The 23954-nt window shown below is 43.3% G+C and overlaps 1 protein-coding gene across 1 annotated transcript; it reads right to left on the reverse strand.

Moving 5' to 3' along the window:
- Positions 1 to 2267: 2267 nt before the first annotated feature.
- Positions 2268 to 23147, reverse strand: LOC132080280 (T-cell immunoglobulin and mucin domain-containing protein 4-like). The gene is made up of 17 exons (XM_059483356.1): positions 22726 to 23147; positions 21013 to 21357; positions 20406 to 20456; positions 18397 to 18476; positions 18081 to 18137; positions 17537 to 17651; positions 16816 to 16855; positions 16340 to 16432; positions 12750 to 12847; positions 12586 to 12696; positions 8757 to 9101; positions 6578 to 6961; positions 5856 to 5936; positions 4742 to 4809; positions 4073 to 4145; positions 3624 to 3654; positions 2268 to 2903 (listed from the first exon to the last, which is right to left on the reverse strand). Exons 1-17 carry the CDS (start codon positions 22772 to 22774, stop codon positions 2831 to 2833), a joined length of 2094 nt encoding a protein of 697 aa, XP_059339339.1. The 5' UTR covers positions 22775 to 23147; the 3' UTR covers positions 2268 to 2830.
- Between the last annotated feature and the right edge of the window lie 807 nt (positions 23148 to 23954).

The raw sequence follows: 23954 nt of genomic DNA on the forward strand, positions 1-23954 counted from the left end.
CCATATCCCAAAATATTCAAATCTCCTTTTTTAATTGCTTTTCTGTACCTCCTCCATACTAATCTGGCAGTTCAGTCATTATCTCCTCACGTCAGACCTCCTTTACCCTCTCTAATCAGTCATTTTGATACAGACAATTGTCCACAAAGTACTGGGGACCAGTAAAAATTATTACTTGGACCAAAAGCTAAAGCCTCCATTAATTAACCGCCTTGCTCCACAGAGCCAAGCCAGGCTCTCCAGATATAACAACATTTGGGCTTGACATGGACTCTAAACAAATTAAAACCTGCTTTGCTCTGCCCCAGGCTCCCTGTGCAAGTCCATAAGTGCTGAGATAACTCCAGCAGCTCCAAGTGCTGGGGGGAGGACTCAGACCTGGGTAATTTTAGCTCGTGGTGCTTGGCACTTTGAGAGGTGATGGGAGGCCAGGATGGAGGGACTGCAGCTTTGGGGAAATGAAGGGTGGTTTTAAAGCAGATGGCTTTGCTCCTCTGCCCTCTGTGTATTGCTTTAATCTGTTACCAGAGGGGGTTTTGGCTACAGTGCTTTAATTTTACTCAAGAGTATTTTTTTTTTTTTTTGCCTTCAAGGTAAAAGTCTTAAAAATAAAGGCCAACATTTCCAGATGCCAATGACATCCTCTCCCACAACCTTTTCTTTCTAAACACTTGCTGCTTTCATCCAGCTTTTCTCCACTAGACCCAGAGACTGCATTCTGAGCTTCTGTTGCTTTTGGAAAGCAGCATTTCCTCCAGCTACATTTAAAAGGCTCACTTTAACCTTTCCCTGAACACACTGACAGCCCCAGTCCTCACAAATAACTCCAATGAATTTTCATTTAAATACAACCCTCCCCAAATCCTTGCCTCCAATTGCCATTCCAAACCCAAGGCTCTGCCTCAATAATTGGGCTGGATAAAAAGATAAATAAGAATGCTCAGTGGTATAAGTTACACTTACAGCTTCCCTGCAGCTTCTCAGGGCTGTATTTCCACATGGCTGATCAGATCAAACTCACTTTGTTGGCTCCCATCTCTTCTCCCCTTGCACAACTCCCCAAAACCAGGGGCTTTTAAGTCCAGCCAGCACCACAGCAAATGTGCTAGAACCTTCCTAAGTGAGAGCCAGCTCTGCTGTAATGAAGTCATTAGTGAGGAGCTAATTAGTAAGAGCAAAAGGATTGGCCCAACTCTGCCAATTGGAAGTTGCAATGGAGATATTGTTGACTTAATTAGCAGGTTTAATTGGGTGGGGGAAAAAAGGCAAAAAGGAAAAGTTTGTGTTTTTCAAAGGACTACATCAAAACTGTTTGGGATTTTCTTTTTGGCTTGTTTCCTTTCATTCCTCCCAGGTTTGTGTGGGATTCATGGCTAGAAGTGAGAGATGCCAGGTCCCTGTGCTGGGGTGGTGACAGTCACAGTCACTGTGTGGGACAGTCACAGTCACTGGGGTGGGACAGCCACAGCCACTGTATGGGACAGCCAGAGTCACTGTGTGTGACAGTCACAGTCACTGGTGTGGGACAGCCACAGTCACTGTGTGGGACAGCCAGAGTCACTGTGTGTGACAGTCACAGTCACTGGTGTGGGACAGTCACAGTCACTGGGGTGGGACAGTCACAGTCACTGTGTGTGACAGTCACAGTCACTGTGTGGGACAGTCACAGTCACTGGGGTGGGACAGTCACAGTCACTGTGTGGGACAGCCACAGCCACTGGGGTGGGACAGTCACAGTCACTGGTGTGGGACAGCCACAGCCACTGTGTGGGACAGTCACAGTCACTGTGTGGGACAGCCACAGTCACTGGGGTGGGACAGTCACAGCCACTGTGTGGGACAGTCACAGTCACTGGGGTGGGACAGCCACAGTCACTGTGTGGGACAGTCACAGCCCCAGCTGAGCAAACCCAGCCTGGGAGCCCACAGGCCATGTCCCGAAATTGGACATTTCGGGATTTGTCCCGAAATCACTGCAGCAGGATGGGTGAGGAGCCCAGGGGATTATGCAACATCTCTGCAGATCATCCATCAATGATCCCCCCCTCTATGGACAATCCCTTTTCCTTAACAGATTTAGAAATTAGTGGTTTGTGGGGGCAAGGTAGAAAAATTCCCCTCTAGGTTGTTCTTCTTCTCCCACCTCTGCTAATGCTGCAGTATTTCTCTGGAGAGCTGAGACAGCACACCAGTCATTTCCACACCAGGGAAATACCTAACTCCTGTTGAAATGCCTTAGGATGTGGCATAAAAAGTCCAATTGCCAGCAAAAAAATTACAGAATTTATTAACATATTCTCCAAGGGTTATTCAAACATGCTGAATCACAGGCAGTAGTGATACCCCTTAAGTAATCTGCATTTCTGATTTAAACTCACAGCATTCTTGTTGCTTAATTTTTCTGTTGATTACATAAAAGCATTAAAATCTGTATTTTACGATTCCTTTTCTTTCTTCATGGCAATTTGAAGATAGGCAGCCTTCCATGTGATCTCTTCTGTTCCTCAGAGTACAAGTTGTATTCAAGGAAGAGCATTAGTAAAAATGGAGAAAAACAAATTCAATTGTGCAACATGTGATAGTAAGAAGGCAGATGCCAGAAGCATCCATGAATAATGCATAAAGCCCCTTCTCAAATAAGCTCCTTTATGCAGTGAGTTTTAAGGGTGATGTGGGAAAATTTGCACAAAGATTTTAAATTTTCATGGTTGAAGCTTTGGCCTTTGTTTTTTACCCGCTGATATTTTGAGGGCTCACAAGTATCTCTCAGTGCAGCATGGATCAGGCCCTTTTTATTTCCCATGGCATCTGCAGGTGATGTAGGAGCTCTTCACAGGGAAAAAATGTTGTTTTCTCCTTCAGCACCACTGAAAGCTTTGTCATTCTCTTCTGGTGGTCCAGCACTGCAGTGAGAAGCACAGATCACTGTGGATGGGGCAAATGGACATTGCTGCTCCAGAGCATTCTTTTTTATTTGTAACATCAGCAAATTCCCACAGAAATGGAAACCTGAAGCTGCAGTGTCTGCAATGAAGTAACTTCTACTTTTTACAGCAGGGAGGTATTTACCTTGTTTGCAACCTTCTCATGGGATAGGGGAGGGTTGTTTCAACCCTGTAATGGCAGCTGCAGGGTAACCACCATGGGATTCAGAAAAGAATATCTTCCCAGTCCCTGTGTCCCATGTAGAGCAAGCAGTGAAGGACCAGCTACCACTGAAAAATTATTGGTCTTTGAAAAAGGGGTGATGGGTTTATTTTTTTCAAGATAAGCCAGAAGATATGAACTTATCAAGTACATTTGCACAAGGTATCGTGTCCTGCTACTCAATCAAAAATAAAAGCAGATGAAGCACTACCTTATGCTATAGTCACTACACTGCACTAATTGTTGCTTAATTTCTCCATTGCTCTGGGTTTCTGTTAATTCCTACACAGAAGCAGCATCCAGGAACGACTATTGAATTTCTGGAGTGAAGTTACCTGAAGTTTCCTCCTAATAGAACTTTGGTGATCAGTACCACAAACCAATACTGCACCCATTACAATCAGTGGCCAATATACCTTCCTGTCTCTAAGAAAAATTACACTGGACTTTTAATAGAAAATTACAAAATGGATTACCTTTTTACTATAAACTTCTTTGTCTGTTTACCTGGAAGCAAAATAATATTAATGTTACAATGGCAAAACAAAATCTATAATTCCAATGTATCTGTCAAATGAGCTCAGAAGCAATGACAGCAAGGTGCAAAATTTCTGTGGGCTAAGCAGGAAAGAAAGGATCCCATCCTGATTTCAGTTACACCCGTGTCTTTTAGGAGCATTTCCAAGAGCCAACAGGATGAGCCAGCCCTGCAAGAAGTGAGGGCACAGGTTCTTTGCACAGGCTGCCTCCTGTGCATCCCCCCCAGCTCATCCTCCCTGGCCCCCCCTGATGCTGCCACAGCCCTGGAGAAAGGACAGAAACTCCCACAAAGTGAGCACAGCCCTGGCTGCAGGGCCATGGCAGAGTTCCCAGAACAGCCAGGGACTCAGCAGGACATTAGAATCATTCAGCTCAGGATACTCACGTTTCCAAACCAACAAGCCCAGAAGGATGGACCCCGCTACGACACAGGCAATGACAATGGCAGAGCTGGGAAACTGGAAGGGAGAAGAGAGAGGCTGAAAAGGCTTTGGGAGCACCTTTCCTTCAGAGCTATTTGCACAGGAGGGGCTGCAGTGGTGCTCAGAGCACTGGGATGCAGTTTGCAATGCTCTTCTGAGCTTGCCTGTACAAAGTACTGAGAAGAGACATCATGATAAACAACATTAATTACCCTTCAGCATTTAATAAACCTTATTCTGAAATACTGAAACCAGATTCAGCCCATTTAGCATGAACTTCTCAATAAGGTGTCCAAAGAGGTAGGAACTCAGTCACTCCCATCCTTCTCTTAGAGACAGGGGGAGGTGTAAAAGCCAACAGCCTCCTAAATTGCCTTTTACTTCAAGGATGTTACCTTCCCAATCTCACTTCCCCTGTCTCACAGGGAATCAGTTTTTTCTGAGGTGTCCAAGTCAGATGAAATGCTCAGACTTTGGCTCTAGCCACTGAAAAGAGGAACAGGTGGTTCCTGATCTTCTAAATACAAGTTCAAGCTACTGTTTGCAAAAGCTCTCTCTGTAGTAGGAATACACTGAAAATCACTTGCATGTCCTGCTGTCCTGATTTCTACTCAAACACTCTTGAAACTTACAGGAAGTTTTGCCTCATCTCCTCTATCTTCATATTTCCCAGCATTGCCATCTGAATTTGCTGAAAGCTCTGAAAATGGAAGAGATTGAAATGATTACTGGCACAGCCACCTGAGAGAGTGAGAGCTGCAGTGGCCGTCACTGCTTCATGTGAGGAGTAATGAACTCTCAGGGAATGAGAAGGGCAAAAGCACCTTGCAACCAAAAGAAAAGGATCAGTTTCCACCACAAATGGAGGCTGAGGAAGCTGTGGGAAACCCCAGCCTTCTTCAAAAAAGAGGAAAACCCAGGGACACCTTCACTGCTGCTCCAAGTCCCATCCAGCCTGGCTTTGGGCATTTCCAGGGATGGGGCAGCCACAACTTCTCTGTCCACCTTGTGCCAGGGCCTCCCCACCCTCACAGGGAAGGATTTTTCCTAATATCCAATCTAAACCTACCCTCAGTCGGTTTGCAGCCATTCCCCCTTTTCCTGTTGCTACATATTCTTGTAAATAGCGTCTCTCCAAGATATAACCCCATTGCTATTTTTCTTTTATTTTTTTTTAACTTCTCAGAGTATGTTATCTCATTCATAACCAAATCTGCCCCAACTATCTCAGTTCTGACCAGCCCCCTGTGGGAGCTGTGTTGATGTGTCTCCACATCCCATGTGCTTGTATTTTATCAAAGACATGGCTCTGACTAGAACTAGGAGGCCAAGTACAACATGTCATCCTTGAATTTTTAGCATTAAGTTCTCTGTTGGGGGCACAACACATGGGGAAGATTTAAAATGGAAATCTCAATGAACACATAGTGATGACAAATCAGGTATCTGAGAATTCAGCCATATTGAAAAGTTTGGTTTTTGACTTCTCTCAGACCCAGAGATATCTGACAGTCATGAGTTACTCAAAACCAACTTCCTTTGGAGGTATAAAAACATGTTTTTCTCACCTGTTGTTACATTGTGATTTCAAACAATTTCTATGGGGACCCCAGATCCTGCCAGCTGCAATGAATAATCATCAATACCTGTTTGGAGCACTCTTAATACTCAACAGTTTTGTTGATGCCAACTTTTTTAATTTCTCTGAGCAAGCAACTTCTGACCTTGTAATGTTGTCCTACTCACCCCTGACTGAGGGCTCTTCTATCAGGACAGAGGTGGAGGTTTCCTCTGCAGCTGGAAGTGTATCTGGCAATTCAGTGGTCACTGAAACAAAGTAAAAAGTAATGCTGATAAAGATCACTAATTAAAAGGGTATCCACATGGCATTCAAATCTGTGCAGACATCAGTCTGTGGAAATGAAGTCAGTAATGTGGATGAAGTAGCAACCCACAAATGGTTTGATGACAGATCACTCTGATCACTAATAACAGCAGCAGCCTTCATATGAGATTAGAATGTAAATACTCAATTTTAAACTTTGAATTGTCACTATTTCTCAAGCAGAACATACTCTAAACTAAACTTTTCACCAGGCAATTTAAATTGTCTTTCACAAATCAAGAAAAAAGAAATTAGTTCAGTGAATCTCTCTTGCCCCACTTCAGGTGCTGTATTTTGCATTTATTCCTGTTGTACTTCATGAGGGTTCTGCCACATTATTTCTCCACGTTAAAGCTCCTCTGCAGGAAGCCTGACCCTCTGCTGCCTTGGCTGTTCATCCCAATTTTGCATCATCTACAACATCTGACCTGTGTTTGCCTAAACCCCCTGAAACACACCCATAGGCATCTCAGAGAGGACTTCCCTGATATAAATATAAGTATTGGAGAGTCTCTATGATGGCAGCCAGGCTAACACAGACCATCTCTGCTACACAGGAAAAGGGAAGGATTGGTGCTGTTACCCTCTGTGCTTCCAGGGAGCGTGGAGCAGAACATGTCATCTTCAGTTGTCACACCAGCTGCTTGGAAAGTGGTTGGAAAATCTGGGGGAGCACTTGTTTCCATCACAGTCTCAGTAAAAATATCATTTTCTGTCCCAACAGCAATGGTTGGGGGAGCAGAGGTGTCCCCTGTAGTTACTGCTGGAGACTGGGGGGCTGTGGTTGCTGGTAGAAGGGGGCTGGTTGTCAGCAGGACTATGGTCTCTGGTGTTGGCTGGAGATCAGAGGTTGCTTGAGGAGCAGAAGTTGTTTCTGTAAAATATTTGAAGAAAACAGGAGCTTCTGTGGTGGTGGTGCTGGTGGTAGTGGTGGTGGTGGTCGTGGTGGTGGTGGTCACTGGAGGGGCTGCACGGAAAAAACACAGCCAAGGGAAAAGCCAGGTCAGAGCATTCACAACCAACCCTGAGGGAAGCCAATGCAGAACTGAATAAAAATTATCTGGCTGCTAAAACACTGAAAATGAAGGTGGGGGAGTTACTATTTTAATTAGCTGAAAGCATGACCAGTCCAAGAAATAAATTCACAGATTTATAGATTTGCTTTTCTTTTACCAGTCGCAAACAGCCCCTCCTTGACCATCATGCAGAAATGGAAGGGCCAGAACCTGGTGTGGTAAAGCCCCAAAGCTTGAAAACTTTGTTATTTTGCTTTTCAGTGTCCTCATAAAAATACAATAACTAAAACAGCTCCATTTTTCAGCTACAATCTTCTTGCTAATTTTTGCAACTGGTTCTTTTTTTTATGGTCTGTTGCCCTCAGCCTCAGGGGCAGACAATCAACTGCAACATTTTTCACACTTTCTCCTGTTGTATTGTTTAAAAAAGACAAACAAATGTGCTGTGAACACCAATCCCCGCACTGTAAAAGCCAAAAAAGAAATGTTTTTCTGCTTTGTGGAGGGTGGGTATCATCTCATTTTTTTCTGTGCAAGACTTGGCTTTATCCTGCAGCTCAGAAAAATAATAGGAAGGGGAAGAAGCCCTTCAAGATTCTGAGACAAGATTTCCAAATATGTGGATGTTGAGGACCCACCCTTAAGGGGAAGGAAGCACCCTTAAGGGTGGATCATCCTAATGTGTTTCCTTACAACATGAATGAAACTAAAGTGTTGGGGTGAACCTCAAATGAAAACTGAGTATCATTCCAAGTGCTCTTTAAATTACAAATCCCTTTTTAATTCCATCATCTTTTAAAAAGTCAAGCCGAGCTACACACCGAGAAATTAAATATTCATTTGAAAGGCAAAAAAAAAGGGTAAAATTTAGGGAGTCGTTTTAATTTAAACTGCGCATTGACTGTGACTCCAAAAAAAGCCTGGATGTGGCACTTGGTGCCATGGTGTAGTTGAGGTGTCAGGAAAGGGGTTGGACTCGATGATCTTGAAGGTCTCTTCCAACCTTGTGATTCTGTGTGAATTCTGTGATTCTGTGGTCTCCCTTGAAAAATACGTAATTTGGGAAAAACACATGTCACGGTTTGATGCTGGCGCAATGTTAGTGCTCTTATGAAAATATATATTTTTTTGTGTTTCCTGTGAGATGTGACTAGGAATAGAGTAAAGTAGGCTCTAACTTAGGAATAAAGAAGAGAAAACTTTATTAGCTTAGAACTATATGTAAAAAGAAACACACAGAAAGAATGAAAACCTTCTAAAAACATTTTTATTCTTCTTACTAAATTTTTAGTACATCTATCTTTTAGATTACTAATTCATAGTCTATCACTACTTTTTAGATAATCAATTCTCAGTTTATTAAGGAGTGAGGAGTCTCTTGTGTTATAGGCTTCTTTTGGAAACACAGTTGAGACTTCTTGTGTTTCCTGTCACACATGGCACTGCTTGGAGATTATTTGCTATTGTGACATCTTTCTATGCTTAGTGCTTTCACTACTGCCATGGACTAGAGCTGCTTCTAGGGTTTTTCTTTTAAGGGTGCTTTGTTTAGTTCTAAAAACAGCACAGCGTATCACTTTCGGGATACCTGTCTCTTTTAAATTTCACTTCGCGGGGCTGAGGGGTTTTAAAAACAGAGACCTTCTTTGGCCAAAACAACCAAAAAAAGCACACATAGACTCCAATTTCAGTACCTAGGGAATGGATTGTCCCTGCTGGCCGTGTCCCCAGGGCCCCCAGACCCACCTCTGGCCACCAGCAGCCGGATGTTGCGCTTGATGTCGTTGAAGAGGCCGGGGATCTCCACGCGGCAGCAGTACAGGCCCGCATCCTGCGCCTGGGCCGCCCCAATGGTGAGGGACACGTCTCCAGAGGGAACAGACCCTCTCAGGCTGTACCTCTGAGACACCCTGAACGTCACCGTGGGGCCACTGGTGTGCAGGATTTTGTTGGAGCACTTGGAGTTGGGGCAGCGGCCTCTGCCCCAGCACATGTCGGAGATGTCCTTGCGCCGCGCCACGTGGTAGGAGCAGGGCAGGGTCACAGGCTGTCCCTCTGTCCCTCTGACAACCAAGTCACTCACCGTGGGGGCTGCCATGGAGAACAAGGAGAGGGGATGTCAGTCTCTGATGGTGACTCTGCCTACTCAACACAGGGAGTGAACAACTGTGGTGGTGTTCACAGAGGTCCCAGGATGAGGGAAGAGATGAGAATATTGACTCCATGTTTCAGAAGGCTGATTTAATATTTTATGATATATATTATATTAAAAGAAAATTATATAAATAATATATATAAATATAACACTATATATATATATTATTTATATAAATATAAAACTATACTAAAAGAATAGAAGAAAGGATTTCATCAGAAGGCTACCAAGGAATAGAAAGAGATGGAATGACAACAAAATCTTGTGACTGACCAGAGTCTGAGACAGCTGGACTGCAATTGGCCATTAATTAAAAACAACCACATCAGGCCAATCAAAGATGCACCTGTTGCATTCCACAGCAGCAGATAATTATTGTTTACATTTCATTTCTGAGGCCTCTCAGGAGAAAAAATCCTGGCAAAGGAATTTTTCATAAAATATGTCTGTAACAAACAACCAAACCCTCCTGCCTGCAAGCCAGAGCTGCTGATCCCCAAGGCTTCTCCTGCAGCTCGTGCCCCGAGGCACTACAGGCAGCATCCAGGAGCTCTCAGGCTTTGCTCTGCTCTTTGCTCTGGTCCTGGCCAGGTGCTGGAGAGAAGCTCATAAAATACATCAGATATGTGGTGAGCAAAGCTGGGGTCTGTCACTGGCAGCCCAAGCACAAACTGGACCTCTGCAAATGGAATTTGAGAGCTCTGCTCCCATCCCATCTCCTCTCCTAGGAAGCTGTTTGAAAGTTGTTCAGAACCCTGTTGTGAAAGACATCTGGTTTTCTCAGCCCACCATCACCTCCTTCAAAAAGGAAATGCTGTTGCAGTTGCCTTTCACTGACAGTCTCAAAAGCAGGATCCAAAACACCTATTCATGTGTGAAATTAGGGCCTAATTAAACTGGCACAGCAGTTGGGATCTGTCTGTAGGAACCTGTTCTCAGAAAGTGCACTGAGCAAGCCCTGCCAACCAATCCCACTTACCTTGTGGAACTCTGTCTACAGAGAAACTTTAGTTGTTTGTGTTATGCTGATTTTAAAAAGAGCACATACACACTTTCCTTGTCCTCTTACTCTTAGTGACTAGCTTAGGTTGGTGTTTACAGCCAATGCCCACCTTGGCATCTGGTCTGAATATTTGCAATATGTTATTCTCTCTTAACTGTTTATGATGGTCTAGATAGCCTTAAAAGAGATTTCTTCTTCACAAAAGGCACTACACAAAAAAGTTCCCGGACAGGAACAAATCTCTCCTGGTTTACACCCACTTGCTCTGTGTCAGTCCTCCTACCTTTCTTTTGCCCCCATGTTATCATTTACACACTGTGGAGCAGGAGCTGAGGGGCTTGGGGAACAACCAGACCTGTCCAGACATCAGATCTCCAGCCCTTCAGATCTGATGTCTCATGGCCAGCTTGCTCACCCCAAAGAGGACTTGCTGCTGCTGCTGCTGCTGCTGCTTTTATCACCAGCTTCAGCCCTGGTTTGCCAAACATTTCTATTTTGCCAGCTGTTTGAATGCCTTTCCTTTTTGGCACAACTCCCAGGTAGCAAACAGATGCTTCCAACTCTGTCCATGTCCCTTTTGTTTTCTCTTTAATGGACAATTCCCTAGGTGAGGCTTTAGTCTGTGGCAGGCTGCCTCATGACTTGTTATTGGGATGACATTTCAGATCCATTATTGCTCATCCCACTGGCAAGAGAAGCCAACCCGTTCAGGTTTCCACAGCTCCAATGCTGAAAGAATAGAGACAGACAAAACAACAGGCAATATTGCCTGAAGGGCAGGAGCTTCTGCAGAGAAATGAAGGCAGGAGATGCCAGAAACTGAATTCCTGAATACAGGATAAGGCTTTGAGAGATGGTGGCTGTGGCCTCTGGAAAGAGAAGTTCGTTTGCCTTGAAACAGCAAAACAGAGAAAACAGCTTCTCTCTATGGAGACAGAACCAGACATGCAGTTGACCTTGAAAGTATTTCTGTGAGAGGAAGGGGTTAGTTATGAGCAGGTTAACACATAATTTCAAGAAGGTCCATCAAAGATATGCGCAAAAGCAGCTAAAACTGTTGCTAGAATTCAGGTCGCTGCTTCTTGAGGAGAAATGGGCTCATCTTCTGCTCTTTCAGCCCATTTCTACACAGCACAAAAACAGCCTCATTAAGCAATCCTTTAACAAATGAAAACTTGCCTGCTCTTGTCTTTGGAAGAAGCAGAGCCCTGAACTTAGTAAATAAATAAGTAAACACTTTGAAAGAAGAAGAGGAAAGACACGAGGCATCAGAGTGTCTTCAGTGCAGTTTCCCTCTAGTATTCCTGTTAGAAAGTTACAGGTTTTGCAGTTTCAAATCCTCTCTCAGTTTCTGTGAAGCTAATGTTGCCAACATCTGCCTGCACTGCAGGCTGCTGAGCAGAGCTTCGATACTGCAGCAGCCTGGATTGAACAGCATGAATCCTTATTTAATAAGGATTAAATAACTTACTTCTCAGGTGCAGCCTCTTCTACAGACTCATTTTACAAAGGGAACAGTAAATAGGAGGAAATGAACATGTATTTGAAATGAGGAGCTTCCTGAGACCCTGCTCTTCCTGTGAGGGGAATCCTGCCCCGACCTTCCAGGCACCCAGGTTTGACCCAAGGCTCTGCCTTGCTTTTCCCACTGAATTCTGTGAGCTTTGCCTCTCTTAGGTTCTTCATTAGTGAGAGAGAAATGGACTCCAGATGTTTAACATCCCACCCAAAATAGAAAGGGGTATTCATAATTGGTCAGATCATACAGGTGTGCTCATATTTGTTCTCAGTCTCTAACCCACCCTCAGGTGCAACTGGCACTAAGCAGTAATTCCCATAGTTGCTCTTGTAGTTGTCTTCTCTCCCACAAACTGGTCATTGAATGGACAAAAACATTCATCATCCAGCCCAAACAGATGTTGGAGAAGAATTTTTTTCCCCTTGATGTATTCCTGGAACAATTTTCCTGCTTTGCAGAAGATATTTGGAATCTTTGCCCTATCAATCCTTTTTATTTTTTTCCTTACTGAAGCTTCTTTACTGATGAGATTGCAGAGGGTATGACTGATAAACAGAAAAGAAGCATTTAACTGGCTATTGAACCTCAAGACAACACATTCTCAGTGCGGAGCTGAGTTAAAGAGCAGATAACAAAAAGCCATTCTCATCCTTCAGGAGCTCTGCAAAGGAAAAGAACAAAGGAACTAACACAGAGAAAACCGCACACATTTTTGAAAGTGAAAAAACCACAACCTTCAAGCAGTATTAACTCTGTAAACAAGAAAATTCTTGAAGTTCTATATACAATTATAATTTTTTTTCACTGTTTTGTTTTCACAAAACAAGTGTTGCTGGTTTTCATTTGAAAACAATGTTAATTTCCTGAGCAAACACACAAAAAGCAGGTGAAGACTCACCTATAAAGATCTGTATCACCATCCAGTAAAACAGCACAAAATGGGACATTCTGGCTGATGGAGACACCAGGGCAGTGAGTGGAAGAGTAGGAAACCAGATCTTATCCTTTCCTGAGTCTGAGTGAGTCTCACTGAAGTCTCATTTCTCCATTTCCATTTCTGACCTGCTGAGAGTGTTTCCGGATAGGAACTGGCCAAAGGGGGATCTCTGCTGTGCTCAGGGCTCTGCAGCCCCACTTGGGGCACTGTGGGCAGTTCTGGGCTGCACAATTTAAGAAGGACATTCAGATACGGCAATACACAACCAGAGCACACAATCTCAAGCTGCATCGAGGGAAATATAGGTTGGACAGCAGGAAAATGTTTTTTATGTAAAGAGTGATAAAGTCCTGGAATGGCTGCCCAGGGAGGTGGTGGAGTCACCATCCCTGGATGCGTTTAAAGCAGGACCGGATGTGGCACTGGGTGCCAGGGTTTATTTGAGGTGGTGGGGCTGGGTTGGACTGGATGGTCTTTAAGGTCTCTTCCAACCCAGTGATTCTGTGACTCTGTGAATTCTGTGAACTCTGTGAATTCTGTGAATTCTGTGAATTCTGTGAATGTGCTCAGACAAGGCCAACTGAGCAGGTGGCAGGGCCTGGAATGAGCATCCTGTGAGGAGCAGCTGGGGACTCCAGGATTGGAGAAAAGGGGGCTGAGGAGCTCAGAGCTCTCTGCAGCTTCCTGAGGAGGGACATGGACAGGGAAATGCTGATCCCTCCTCCCTGGTAGCCAGTGACAGGACACATGAGGATGATTACAAGCTCCTGGGGATGATTCCAAGCTCACCAGGGGGTTTATATAGGACATTGGGAAGTATTTAACGAGAGGGCAGTAAACCCTGGAATAGGCTGTCCTTTTCAACTTTTCCAGGACACTCAGCGTGGTACTATCACCAGAAATTTCAATATTCTATTTGCTTTGCCATTTTCTGGAACTCTTAAGGCCCAGTTCTGTTCCAGGGTCCTGAGTGGCAAGAACAAATTCTGTGCTTTTACACCCCTAAACATTTGGCATAGTCTCCCCTCAGACTTTGTCTTCACTTACTTTTGCTTAATCCCTCATTTCCCATGCTTCTGCCTTCTGCCTGAAGACCCCTCTCTTTCCCCAGCTTCATTTTCTGTTTGCAGAGACAGCCTTGGAGGAAGTTGTTGCAAATGTTTTGTTGCCAAAACCACATCCTTCCCAAAGAAATGCAACATCATCTTCAAGAAATACATTTCACTCCTTCTGACTGTTTTGTTTCTTTCTGACCAATTGACAAATAAGTTCTCTGGAAGTTCTTTGGAACGGACAAATAATAAAGCAAAAGTAATTCAGGGCAGTAAGGTCAGGAATGAAGAACTGCAGATAGACAAAATTCTGTGCAAATAAATGTAGCACAGTGCAGACGAGTGCAATTCCAAGTTCAAATGATAAAATGATGGGCTGTTAACCAGGCATTACACTTTTAGTAGTGAGATTTTGGGCTTATCATGATAGTCAAGCCCATGAAAATATTACCCTTCTGCTTGCTAGCACTGAAAAAAGCAAATAAAATGTTAGCAGTAAAGGCAATGAGTAAAATACCTAATCTGCTATATTCTACCAGGTACAGTTCATACAATGGCCCAGCCCCAGCTGCTCTGTGAGCAGAACTAATGAAAGCTGAGCTCTCCAATATCCTGGAGACGTTTTCCCTGCAATGATCATGGTTTGTCCCATTACTGACCACCCAGCAGTGGCTGTGAGTTGATGCTCATCTGATGACAGTGCAAGGAGCAGCTGAGTCTCACCTGGGGCACAAACTTGGGTCATTATTCAGCCAGAAATTCCCATGAAGCTTGTTCATACAGAATGGACAGAATATCACAGGCAACCAGGAGAGGCACAGGATGAACACAGCATCCTTTCAGCTCTGTTTCTACAGCAAGGCTGGGCCAACAGCAGAGTGCATGGAAAAAGGACACCCAAAATCCAAGTGTGCTGGGAGGAACCACAAACACATGGGGCACTTTCTGCTTTTGTACTCCTATCTAGTGGCTCCTTGCAGGCAGAAAAGGCAGAGGTGTCTCAAAAAAGAGAGTTTTCAGCTCATCAGCTCACTGTGCTGCCAGACAATCTCCTGATGGCTGAATGGCTTCCAAGCCATTCACCTGCTTGTGTCTGAGTCTCTTTTTGAAATGCCTGATCCAAATCCACTGACACAAGTGCAGGTAGGAAAAGCCCAGGGAGCTTCTGCCTTTGTGGAATGTATTACACTGCATGCCCAAGGCAAAGTTCTTGCTCCACACCACCTTTGCAAAGTCTGTTTACCAAGCAGTTGCAGAGCAGAAAGATTTTGCTTGATTCAAGATTTTGGTTATCAGACACTCTGGAACTTTTAGGTGAAAAACTTGCTTATGCAAGAATTAGTCTGAATTAGTTTGTAATATTAATATAAAAATCCTTACAAACAAGCATCTTTTATGATTAGGAGTCTTAAGGCTGGCCCACAAACTCCTTAAGGGTATGAACAGTTGAAATCAGATGATTTTGGAGATCCCACATGCCTAACTCTGACCCAGTAGAGACTGATTACATAAAACTGTGGAAAGCAGAAACTGCTGAAGATGTTTCCTGAGAGCCAGTTCAGAGACCAGATCAGACTTCCTCCAGCAGCAACATGCTAAGCCAGGCAGAAGGAAAGCATGATCTGCAGCAGGGGCAGAGATTTGCGGTCAGTAATTGTTATTAACAGTCAAATGCAAAAATATAGTCTGATATCAGCAGGATTCAGTACCTTCTTACACAAAGCTACACATGATGTGAAGACAGAAAATGGCAGAGCTGGTTTTGTCCCTCATTTTTCCTGATATCTAGAGATGTGTGAAGGCAAGGCCAACTTCCAGCTAATATTTTGTCCATGATTTCTCTCCAAGCTAAGAAAATTACTTCATTAACTTGACAAAGGTAGGGGGGAAGGTTGTTCAGAATTTTTAGAAACTTTGAAGTGAGACTTTCCACCCCAGGGGCTTCTCGGGGTAAAGAAGTGCCTGAGAAGAAAGCCACAGAAAAACGGTGATGTCCTTTGCCATAAAAACCTCACACTTAGTCATAATTCTCTCACAGCACACAAGCTGTGACCGTTCTGCCCATTGAGGTTCTGATGCTGTAGGCTTCAAGGATATCCCTTGGGGGTGAGCAGCCACAGCTCCTCCAGATTTAATTCCAGGTGGACAGACATTAATATATTGCATTCCTGAGCTGCTACCAGAATAGGCCATACCTGATTGCAATGAAAATACAACAATAAGTGTGTATTAAATTACTAATACCACCAAGATTGGCCATGTGACCTCTTTGTCACACAGCTCTGAGATTGCCTCTGCCCTCTGGTGGCACAGACTCTGTGGAAGGTGGCAGATAGAATCCACAGTGAACACAACTGTGCCCTTCTGGCACTTCCTCATTTTTTTTCCAACAAGGAAGCGAGAATTTGAAGCAGATAATAAATATAATCATAACTTTCTTTAGGAAATGGAAAGTTCCACCAATGACAGTTTTGGTTTCTGTCTCTGGAAGAGGCTGATAAAGATTTTAATTTAAAGTGTAGCTTTTATTTGTTTTATTATTAGGATGTGGATAATGCTTCAGTAGTGCAGTCACGCTCAGCTGCTGAGCAGAGGGAGCAGCCAACATTTTGCAAACTGTTTAATGTCCCAGCAGTGACAAAGGCAGCCATGCATCCATTCCTTAGTCCATGATATAAACATTTTCTTCAGCAGGATTCTCCTCTTCCAGGGCACTATGGCTTCCCATACCTCGTGGCCTCTGAAATGCAACAAGGCTGCACAAAAGAGTAAAAAACCATGGTGTTAAAGCCAAAAACAGACAATAAAACCACAGAGGAACAGATCAACAAGCTCACTAGAACATATAAAATATGCTTAAACATGTGATCATGACTGATAATGAATCATCTTTCCACTTATGAGACAATTGACACCTGAGGTTAGCAAGCTCTGTAATGTGAACTGACAGTGACGCTTATTTTTGTCTTTTAAGTAGCAAAAACTAGCAGGAGTTATTAGTTTCTTTTTATAATGTTTTCTATTAACTTGAGGTTAAAAAAGAAAGCCAAATGATGTGGTGGGAATGGCCAGCACACCAACATTTTTTTTTCTGCAACCTCATTTGTCCTTCTAGCAAAAGCAGGAACAGAAAACTTACCCTGCAGAACCACCCATCTTCTTGATGTTGTAAAAATATTCTAAGGACCATTCCGAATGAAAAGAAAGAAAGAAAAAAAATTAATTTTGTTTAAACCATTTGAAGCAAGTAAAGTAGTCAGTTCAAAGATAAATTGATGTCACAGACATCTTTTTATAAAAATCTTTTCTTTAGGATTTTTCCTTCTGGGAAGCTGAGGCCCCAGAAAAAGAATGTAAACAATAGTTATCTGCTGTTGTGGAATGCAACAAGTGTACTTGTGATTGGCTCATGTTAGATGTGTACAATTAAGAGCTAATCAAAGACTGAGCTCTCTCTGGGACAGAATCAGAGAGAGCTCCTTTGTTTATTAATTCTTTTTCTATTCTTAGCTTAGCTAACTTCTGAGAACTTCTTCTTTATTCTTTTAGTATAGTTATAATGTAATATATATATAATAAAATAATAAATCAAGCCTTCTGAACATGAAGTCAAGATTCTCGCCTCTCTCTTCACCGTGAAGACCCTTGCAAGCCCTGTAACAAATTCATGTGCAAGAAACTAAATAAGGGAACTTCAAAAATGTTTTCAGGATAGGAAATTCCCATTGTGAGCAGCCACAGCACAGGGGCCTCCAGGGATCTCAGCTCCCTGCCCTGAGGTGGGAGATGTGGCATCAGCCTCAGTTGTGACTCGACAAACCTCAATAATCCTTGAGTCACTGCCCATGGAAAGTACTCACGTTTAGAGAGGAGCAGAGCCAGAATCAGGATGAGCAGCAGTGCTGCACATGAGCCAATCCCAATGTAGAGCCCATGCTCTGGGTGCTGCTCTCTGGGAAGTGACACAGACGCGTTCTATCAAACACAAGCCAAGGAGCATTAGAGGGACTGACAGCAAGAAGCTCATGCAGCACCCAAAGGCCTTCTGTGTGTTTTGCACCTCTGCAGGAAAAACACACCTGAGACCAAAATCTAATTTAAGAAACAGGCCCAGTTTTAAGCAGAATTTCCGCAACAATTGTGTGAACTGTGCTGTTAAACACAGGCTTGGAGATTTTCAGAAGACATGAATTATGCCAAATCCCATTTGTTCAGGTTTAATAATATTTGGTGATTTTTTTTTTTAATGAGTAAGATGTCTCATGATGTCCCACCCTCCCAGTGTGCTGCAGGGCTCAGCAGAACACACAGAGCTGCCTGTTTGACCCCTCTGCACAGGGAGGGCAGAGCAGCCCTGTGCTCTCAGGTGGCCCAAGCTCCACTCCTGCCCATGTCCTGCCATACCTGCAGGTTTGCAGCCACATCCAGGCAGTCTGAGGGGCCTGAGCAGGGAGTAGAGGCCTGAAAAGAAATAGAAATGTTGCTAAAGCTCTTCCCTCTCTAGAAGGAAGTATTTTATGCATGCTAAGCAGGGTATTTTTCCCCCCCTCTCTAATAATGAGCACATAAGCACTCTTTATAACCACTAAACACGCAGACTACCAAACAATATTCTGTTGCAATCAGACAAAAGCAGCAGAAGTGACCTGTTGGGATGACCCAGTAACCTCTCAAGTCCCTCCACTCTGTCTAGGTGTGCTACAGCAAGGCTAATGCTTACAGTCTGAGGAGCTTCTGAAGAAGAAACTGGTGGCCAGGTCCTTGTGACAGTGAAGGAGGATTCCCTGGTGCTGCCAGGACCTGAGCAAAGGCAAGGCAAACACATCACTTGCACAGAAAACTGCTCTGCCTCGACAGAGAAGAATTTGTACAGCTCATTTGGGACCTTGAACTACTGTGTGTATCAGCAGTCTGGGCTCTGCATATCTTAAGAGGTTGGTGCCTTCAGAGGGCAGCACAAAACTCTGAATATTGAAGTTTATGCTGTTCTTTTCAGAGATTTGAACTCCTTCTTGGAAATACCTGACTCACTGTTATCTCAAAGGAAGGAGTTACCAGTCAGCTCTGGAGCCAAGAAACAGTGGCCATAGGATCATAAAGCAGATTGGGATAAAAGGGATTTAAAGCCCATATCATCCCCTGCCATGGGCAGGGACACCTTCCACTAGGCCAGGTTTCTCAATACCCCATCCAACCTGGCCTTGAAGCAAAAAATGATGCATAAAGCAAACTTAGGTTATCAGCTGAAAACTGATGAAGATTATCTTAGGACCTTGAAGCAGCACATGATGCAGAGTCACAGCAAGCAGGTGATACTTTTATAGCCCCAGGCAGCTCTACAGTAAACAGACTGAGCAAAATGTGATATATTTGCATAAGGACCTGCAGCACGTTTTGAGGTAATTTCCCAGAGCACAGCTGTTCACCACATTTAAAATTAAAAGCTACAAATTTCTGTCTTATCTATCATCAGACTCAGTTTCTCCTTGTGTTGTCAGATGACATAAAAACCTCCTGAACACAAAATCTCCTGCTGCCTCTGTGCCAACCCCAGCTGGTTGCTTCTATGTTTTAAATTGTTATGCCTATCCCAGAAGCTTTATTTTGAAGAGGACAGGATCATCAGCTTCCACTGGAGATTCTAGAGTATTTCTAAATCAGAGGCACATGGCCACCTGCCTTTTCCCATCTCTTCAGTGTGAACATGCACACACTACCTTTATTCTGAAAACTTCAAACATTGTTCCACCACCAGCTGAGGAAGAGGTCACAGGGATAAGAAAATCCCTGAATTCTAAGATTGTAATCAATGTTATTTGCAACTAGAATGGAAACTGTCTGAGAAAGTTTTCACTTCTTCTTCCAAAAAGGAAATGCAACTGTTGTAACACTAATTTGGAGTTGCTTAGCTGAAAACATCCAAGATAGAGGGAGAAATACAAATGGCATCCCTGATTCTTTTTTTTTCAGAATCCAGAGAATAAGCCATTGCTACACCACGAGGTTTCTCTTGTGTAGTGGAAATTCAAGTTGTGTTTTTCAGACTGGAAAGATGCAGCTGAGAGGGTTCATGATAGAAGTTTATCCTTTTGTGAAGAGAATGGAGAAAACAAGTGAGGAATAGCTGAGCACTGTCTCTTCCCTTGCAGTGAGGGCCCTCACATTATTAAATGTGCACAGAGGCTGTGGGCATCCTCAGGGACACACCTTACAACCAGGTGGAATAATAATTTGGCACTGTATCACAAAATTAATGCCATTTTTCTACCATTCTCCTTAATCTTCTGCTGCTGACTGCTACAGGAGGCAGGAGCCTTAATTTGATGTTCTTTTGAGCTAGTCCAATAAAACAGTTCTGATTAAATAGTGGGTACACCCAACTCCTAAAAGTTGTGTTTTACCATTCATGGGATGTATTTCTAGAAGATGAGGTGAGGTTTTATACCACAAAAAAAACCCCACAAACCAAAACAACAGTCAAATAAAAGAAAACCTTGCAGTACAACTAAACATCTACTTAAACATCACACCTGGAAGCAGCTTCCTCCCAAATATACACGTTCCTTCTGTATAATATCAAGCAGAATTCAAATCCAAGTTCTGATCTTTGGTAATGTTTAATAAATTTAAGCCAAATATTTCTATCATCTATAATATTTTTTTTCCTTCCTAAGATTCCCCATTTGCAATATGGCTTGTATATGCTATTAACACTTGGATAAAAATTACCTGAGGTCTGTTCAGAGGTGTAAGTGTGAGGACTTGCTGTAGAGGTCCTTGCTGATGTTAAAATATAAAACAAAATCAACACATAATTAACCTTATTGGGCATTTATGTATTGAGAAAGAGACAGTGTTTCCATAATAAAAATTTGCTAGCAAAGCACAAGTACATTTGTCAGCCACTTGTTCTATATAGTATCACAAGAAAGGGAAAAACTAAAAATCAAAGGAAGAATGGATAAAAAGCTTGTCTATACCAATTTTGCATCCCTGGGCTTTAATCTGGAATGAAGCAAGGAAAATCAAACACAGCTTTCAATGACAAAGGTGCAGCAATAAAGATTTAGATGAATAGGTTATGCTGCCCTTCCTTTTAAATTCTTTGGTGTCTCTAAGAATGCTCCATGAAAGCATCATGTCCTTTTTAAACTGCAGTGACTGCAGTGGGCTAACAACATTGCCAAAGGCAGCTTAATTGAGGCAGCACTAACAGCAGATGGGCAAGGTCCTCAAGATCAGTCTTATGGATGACTGCAGAAATAATTTCCACCACAAGCTTTCAAGGAGCAGATCCACCACAGTGGTGCTCACAAGAGCACTGCTCTGCACTCACCTTTCCTCACCACAACCTTGTGATTAATCAGTTGATCATTGAACCACCCTGGGATCTCCACACGGCAGCAGTAGGTCCCAGAGTCTGATTCCCTGGCGTCCACGATTGTCAGGGACACGTCCCCCCTGTGCAGGTCCCCTCTCAGCTGGTACCTGCTGCTGTGCTGCTCTGTCACCCTCCAGCCATCTGTCCAGATAATGGGCTGAGAACACTTTGAATTGGGGCAGCTGCCCCGACCCCAGCACATGGATGTGATGCTGTGTCTGTTCCAGACACTGTAGTGGCAGGGCACAGTGATGTCCTGCCCCACCTCTCCTATCACAATTGATTCTGATACTGTGGAGCCTGTGGACAGAAAGACAAACAGTTATAGAGCAGAGGGCACATGGAAGCTTCTTGTGCATCTTGCATGTCTGAAACCTCCCATCTCCCAAAGAACACCAGGCTTTGCTGGATCAGATTTTGCACAAATAGATATTTGTGTCCTGGCGGGACTCGTGCAGTGAGGGATAAAGATCAGGCCAGGGACATGTTCAGAGAAATACCATTTTCTGCAGCCTCTGCACATAGGCAATGAGATGAAGAAACTCTGTGGCTTCTCCTGAGCCAGGTGCAGTCTCTTGGCTCTTAACTTTTTCCTTTGTGTGCATTTAACCCAAGCCACACACACAAGGGAACAGTGAGACATTTACTTTTCTCAAAACCACTGTGGGAAACTCTTCCCTCCTTTCAATGAACTGAACTGCAGGTTTCATCTGAATGATCACTGCTGAATGAATTTCCTTTTCTCTTGCCTCAAGGCAGGTTTTGCCAATTCTTATTAGAAGAAATGTTTCAGGGCTTTTTTGAGGAATATTATATATACTCTTTTTTGTTCCACTACCTTATTCCCTCTTCTAAGTCTTATGTAATTTTTAACTTGTTTGCTTCCCCATAAATTTGTCACATTTCCTCAAGGCTGTCACGCTACTCAGGTCAAGACAGTGAGCCCTAACATCCAGTAGATCATTCACGACAGCAAAAAAACACACTAGAAACAAGTCTCTAAAACCAGCCTATCTTCTTTAATATGAAAAGGAAGCTCAAAATGTAACTCATCATAAAAGGCTTTATAAAAAACTACAAGAAATATCTGTAAAACCCCTTTTCTTTCTACTGAGTTTATCTTGCCACCAAGTTTTTATGTCTGTCTTTGTTATTAGCACTTTGCAACCTGCTGTTTTCATTGCTGTTGCCGTTAACAATCTAGGAATTCTCCCTCAGGATTTAAAAACAAAAAAGGAAAAATTCTCAATTTGTCCCAATAATATTTCATATAGCTAAGAAACACCAGAAGCCACGGTTGATCTTTTCCTTGTCTGCCTAAGCATTCATCTTCACAAAGCCTGCCAAAGTAAAATGTCTTTTTTTACATCTTCTCTAAAACAATTTGAAGTTCTCTGCTCAAATCATCATTGTCTAAAAAAGCCCATTAGCAAGAAGCAGCATCTTTAAAACCACCATACCCTCGGCATGTTTCTGTTTCACAAAGGAGAAAAGGTCATTAGAACTCTATTGAGCCACCATGAAGTTCTATTTTAACACAGAACTGCAGCCTCTATGATGCGGCAACTCTTCCTGCTGCAAGACAAAATTTTCTTTGCCACCCTCAGAATCCCTGATGTGTGTCACCTCCACCCACCTCCACCCAGCTGTTTGTGCCCCCTTGGTTACCTGTGAGCAGCACCAGGAGAACCCAGCTCAGGCAGATGTGAGACAACATTCTGGCTGAAGGTGACAAACAGCGCTCCTGTTCACGCTTCTCATCCAAGAAAAATTATCTTCTTTATGAACTTCTGTTTCCTTCTTAGCACACCATCTCCAGACAGAGCTGTGCTGCCTCTCAGTCACTCTGGGCTGTTTTGGTTGTGCTGTGTGCTGCAGCACAGCTGCTGGGGCAGGGTACAAGTGCACTGAGCTCCTGCTGGCGGGGCTTTGACTGAGAGGTGACACCACTTCACAGCACCACACAAATCTGCTTCTCGTTTTTGCCAGATCTGTTTGATGACTCTAAGTGAAACTTGCCAGCAGCACTGAGCTGAGTGTCAGCAATCCACTGCCCCAGACTGCTTCCCACACCTGCTTTTGCCACAGCAGACAGGGTTTGGATAGAAGATTACATAATATACAGCAGACTGTGGGAAGTGGAAAGGGCTTGGCCAAGTAACAGAGTTGTAGGATGAACTATTCAAGCTTTTCATCGTAAGTTTCTGGTTCTAATACTCAGAAGAAACTCAGAGCATCTTCTGGCAAATTTTATTTGCCAGTAATAATTTGGTGGTTTTGGAAAACTGTTACACAGCTAAGTCTAATGTAGTGCCAGTCTTTTTTCATATTTAAAAATGCCATGTGCATCTGCATAAATATCCAGAATAGAGAGGAGACTTGAAAAAGTAATGTGGAAACTAAATCAAGGCTCACTCTGAAAAAATGCTGAAATACAGCTTTTGAGAAATGCTGTCCCCTGGCCACTCTCCCTGTGCCTGGATCACCACCCTCTCCTCAAGGATATCTTGTATTTTTATATTGTTTGGGCTAGAACTGCACCTGAGATCAAGAGCCAAGAAAAGTTCTTTGCTGAAGCAGCTAAACTACTTCACAGTGTTTTATACAAGTGAATTTAAATACTGAGGAGTTATTTATGAGTAAGTGGAAGATGCTAAAATTGGAATCTTGCCTTTCGTGACTACCTTATAGGAGAATAGAAGCACCAAACTGACAGGTGTTTTAAGTGAAAATCAGGAAAACCAAGGGATTAATGTAGCTGAGAGACAAACTGGCAACGCACTTGAAAAAAAGAAGTGATAGAAAGAGGGATGAAGGGTGAATTTGCATGCAGCAGCTGGTAAGAGAAGGCTTCCTCTCAGTTCTTGTGGTTTCTGAGGAAACTGCAGAGAGCTCCT

This window comes from Ammospiza nelsoni, chromosome 16, assembly GCF_027579445.1.
Source record: "Ammospiza nelsoni isolate bAmmNel1 chromosome 16, bAmmNel1.pri, whole genome shotgun sequence".
NCBI lineage: Eukaryota > Metazoa > Chordata > Aves > Passeriformes > Passerellidae > Ammospiza > Ammospiza nelsoni.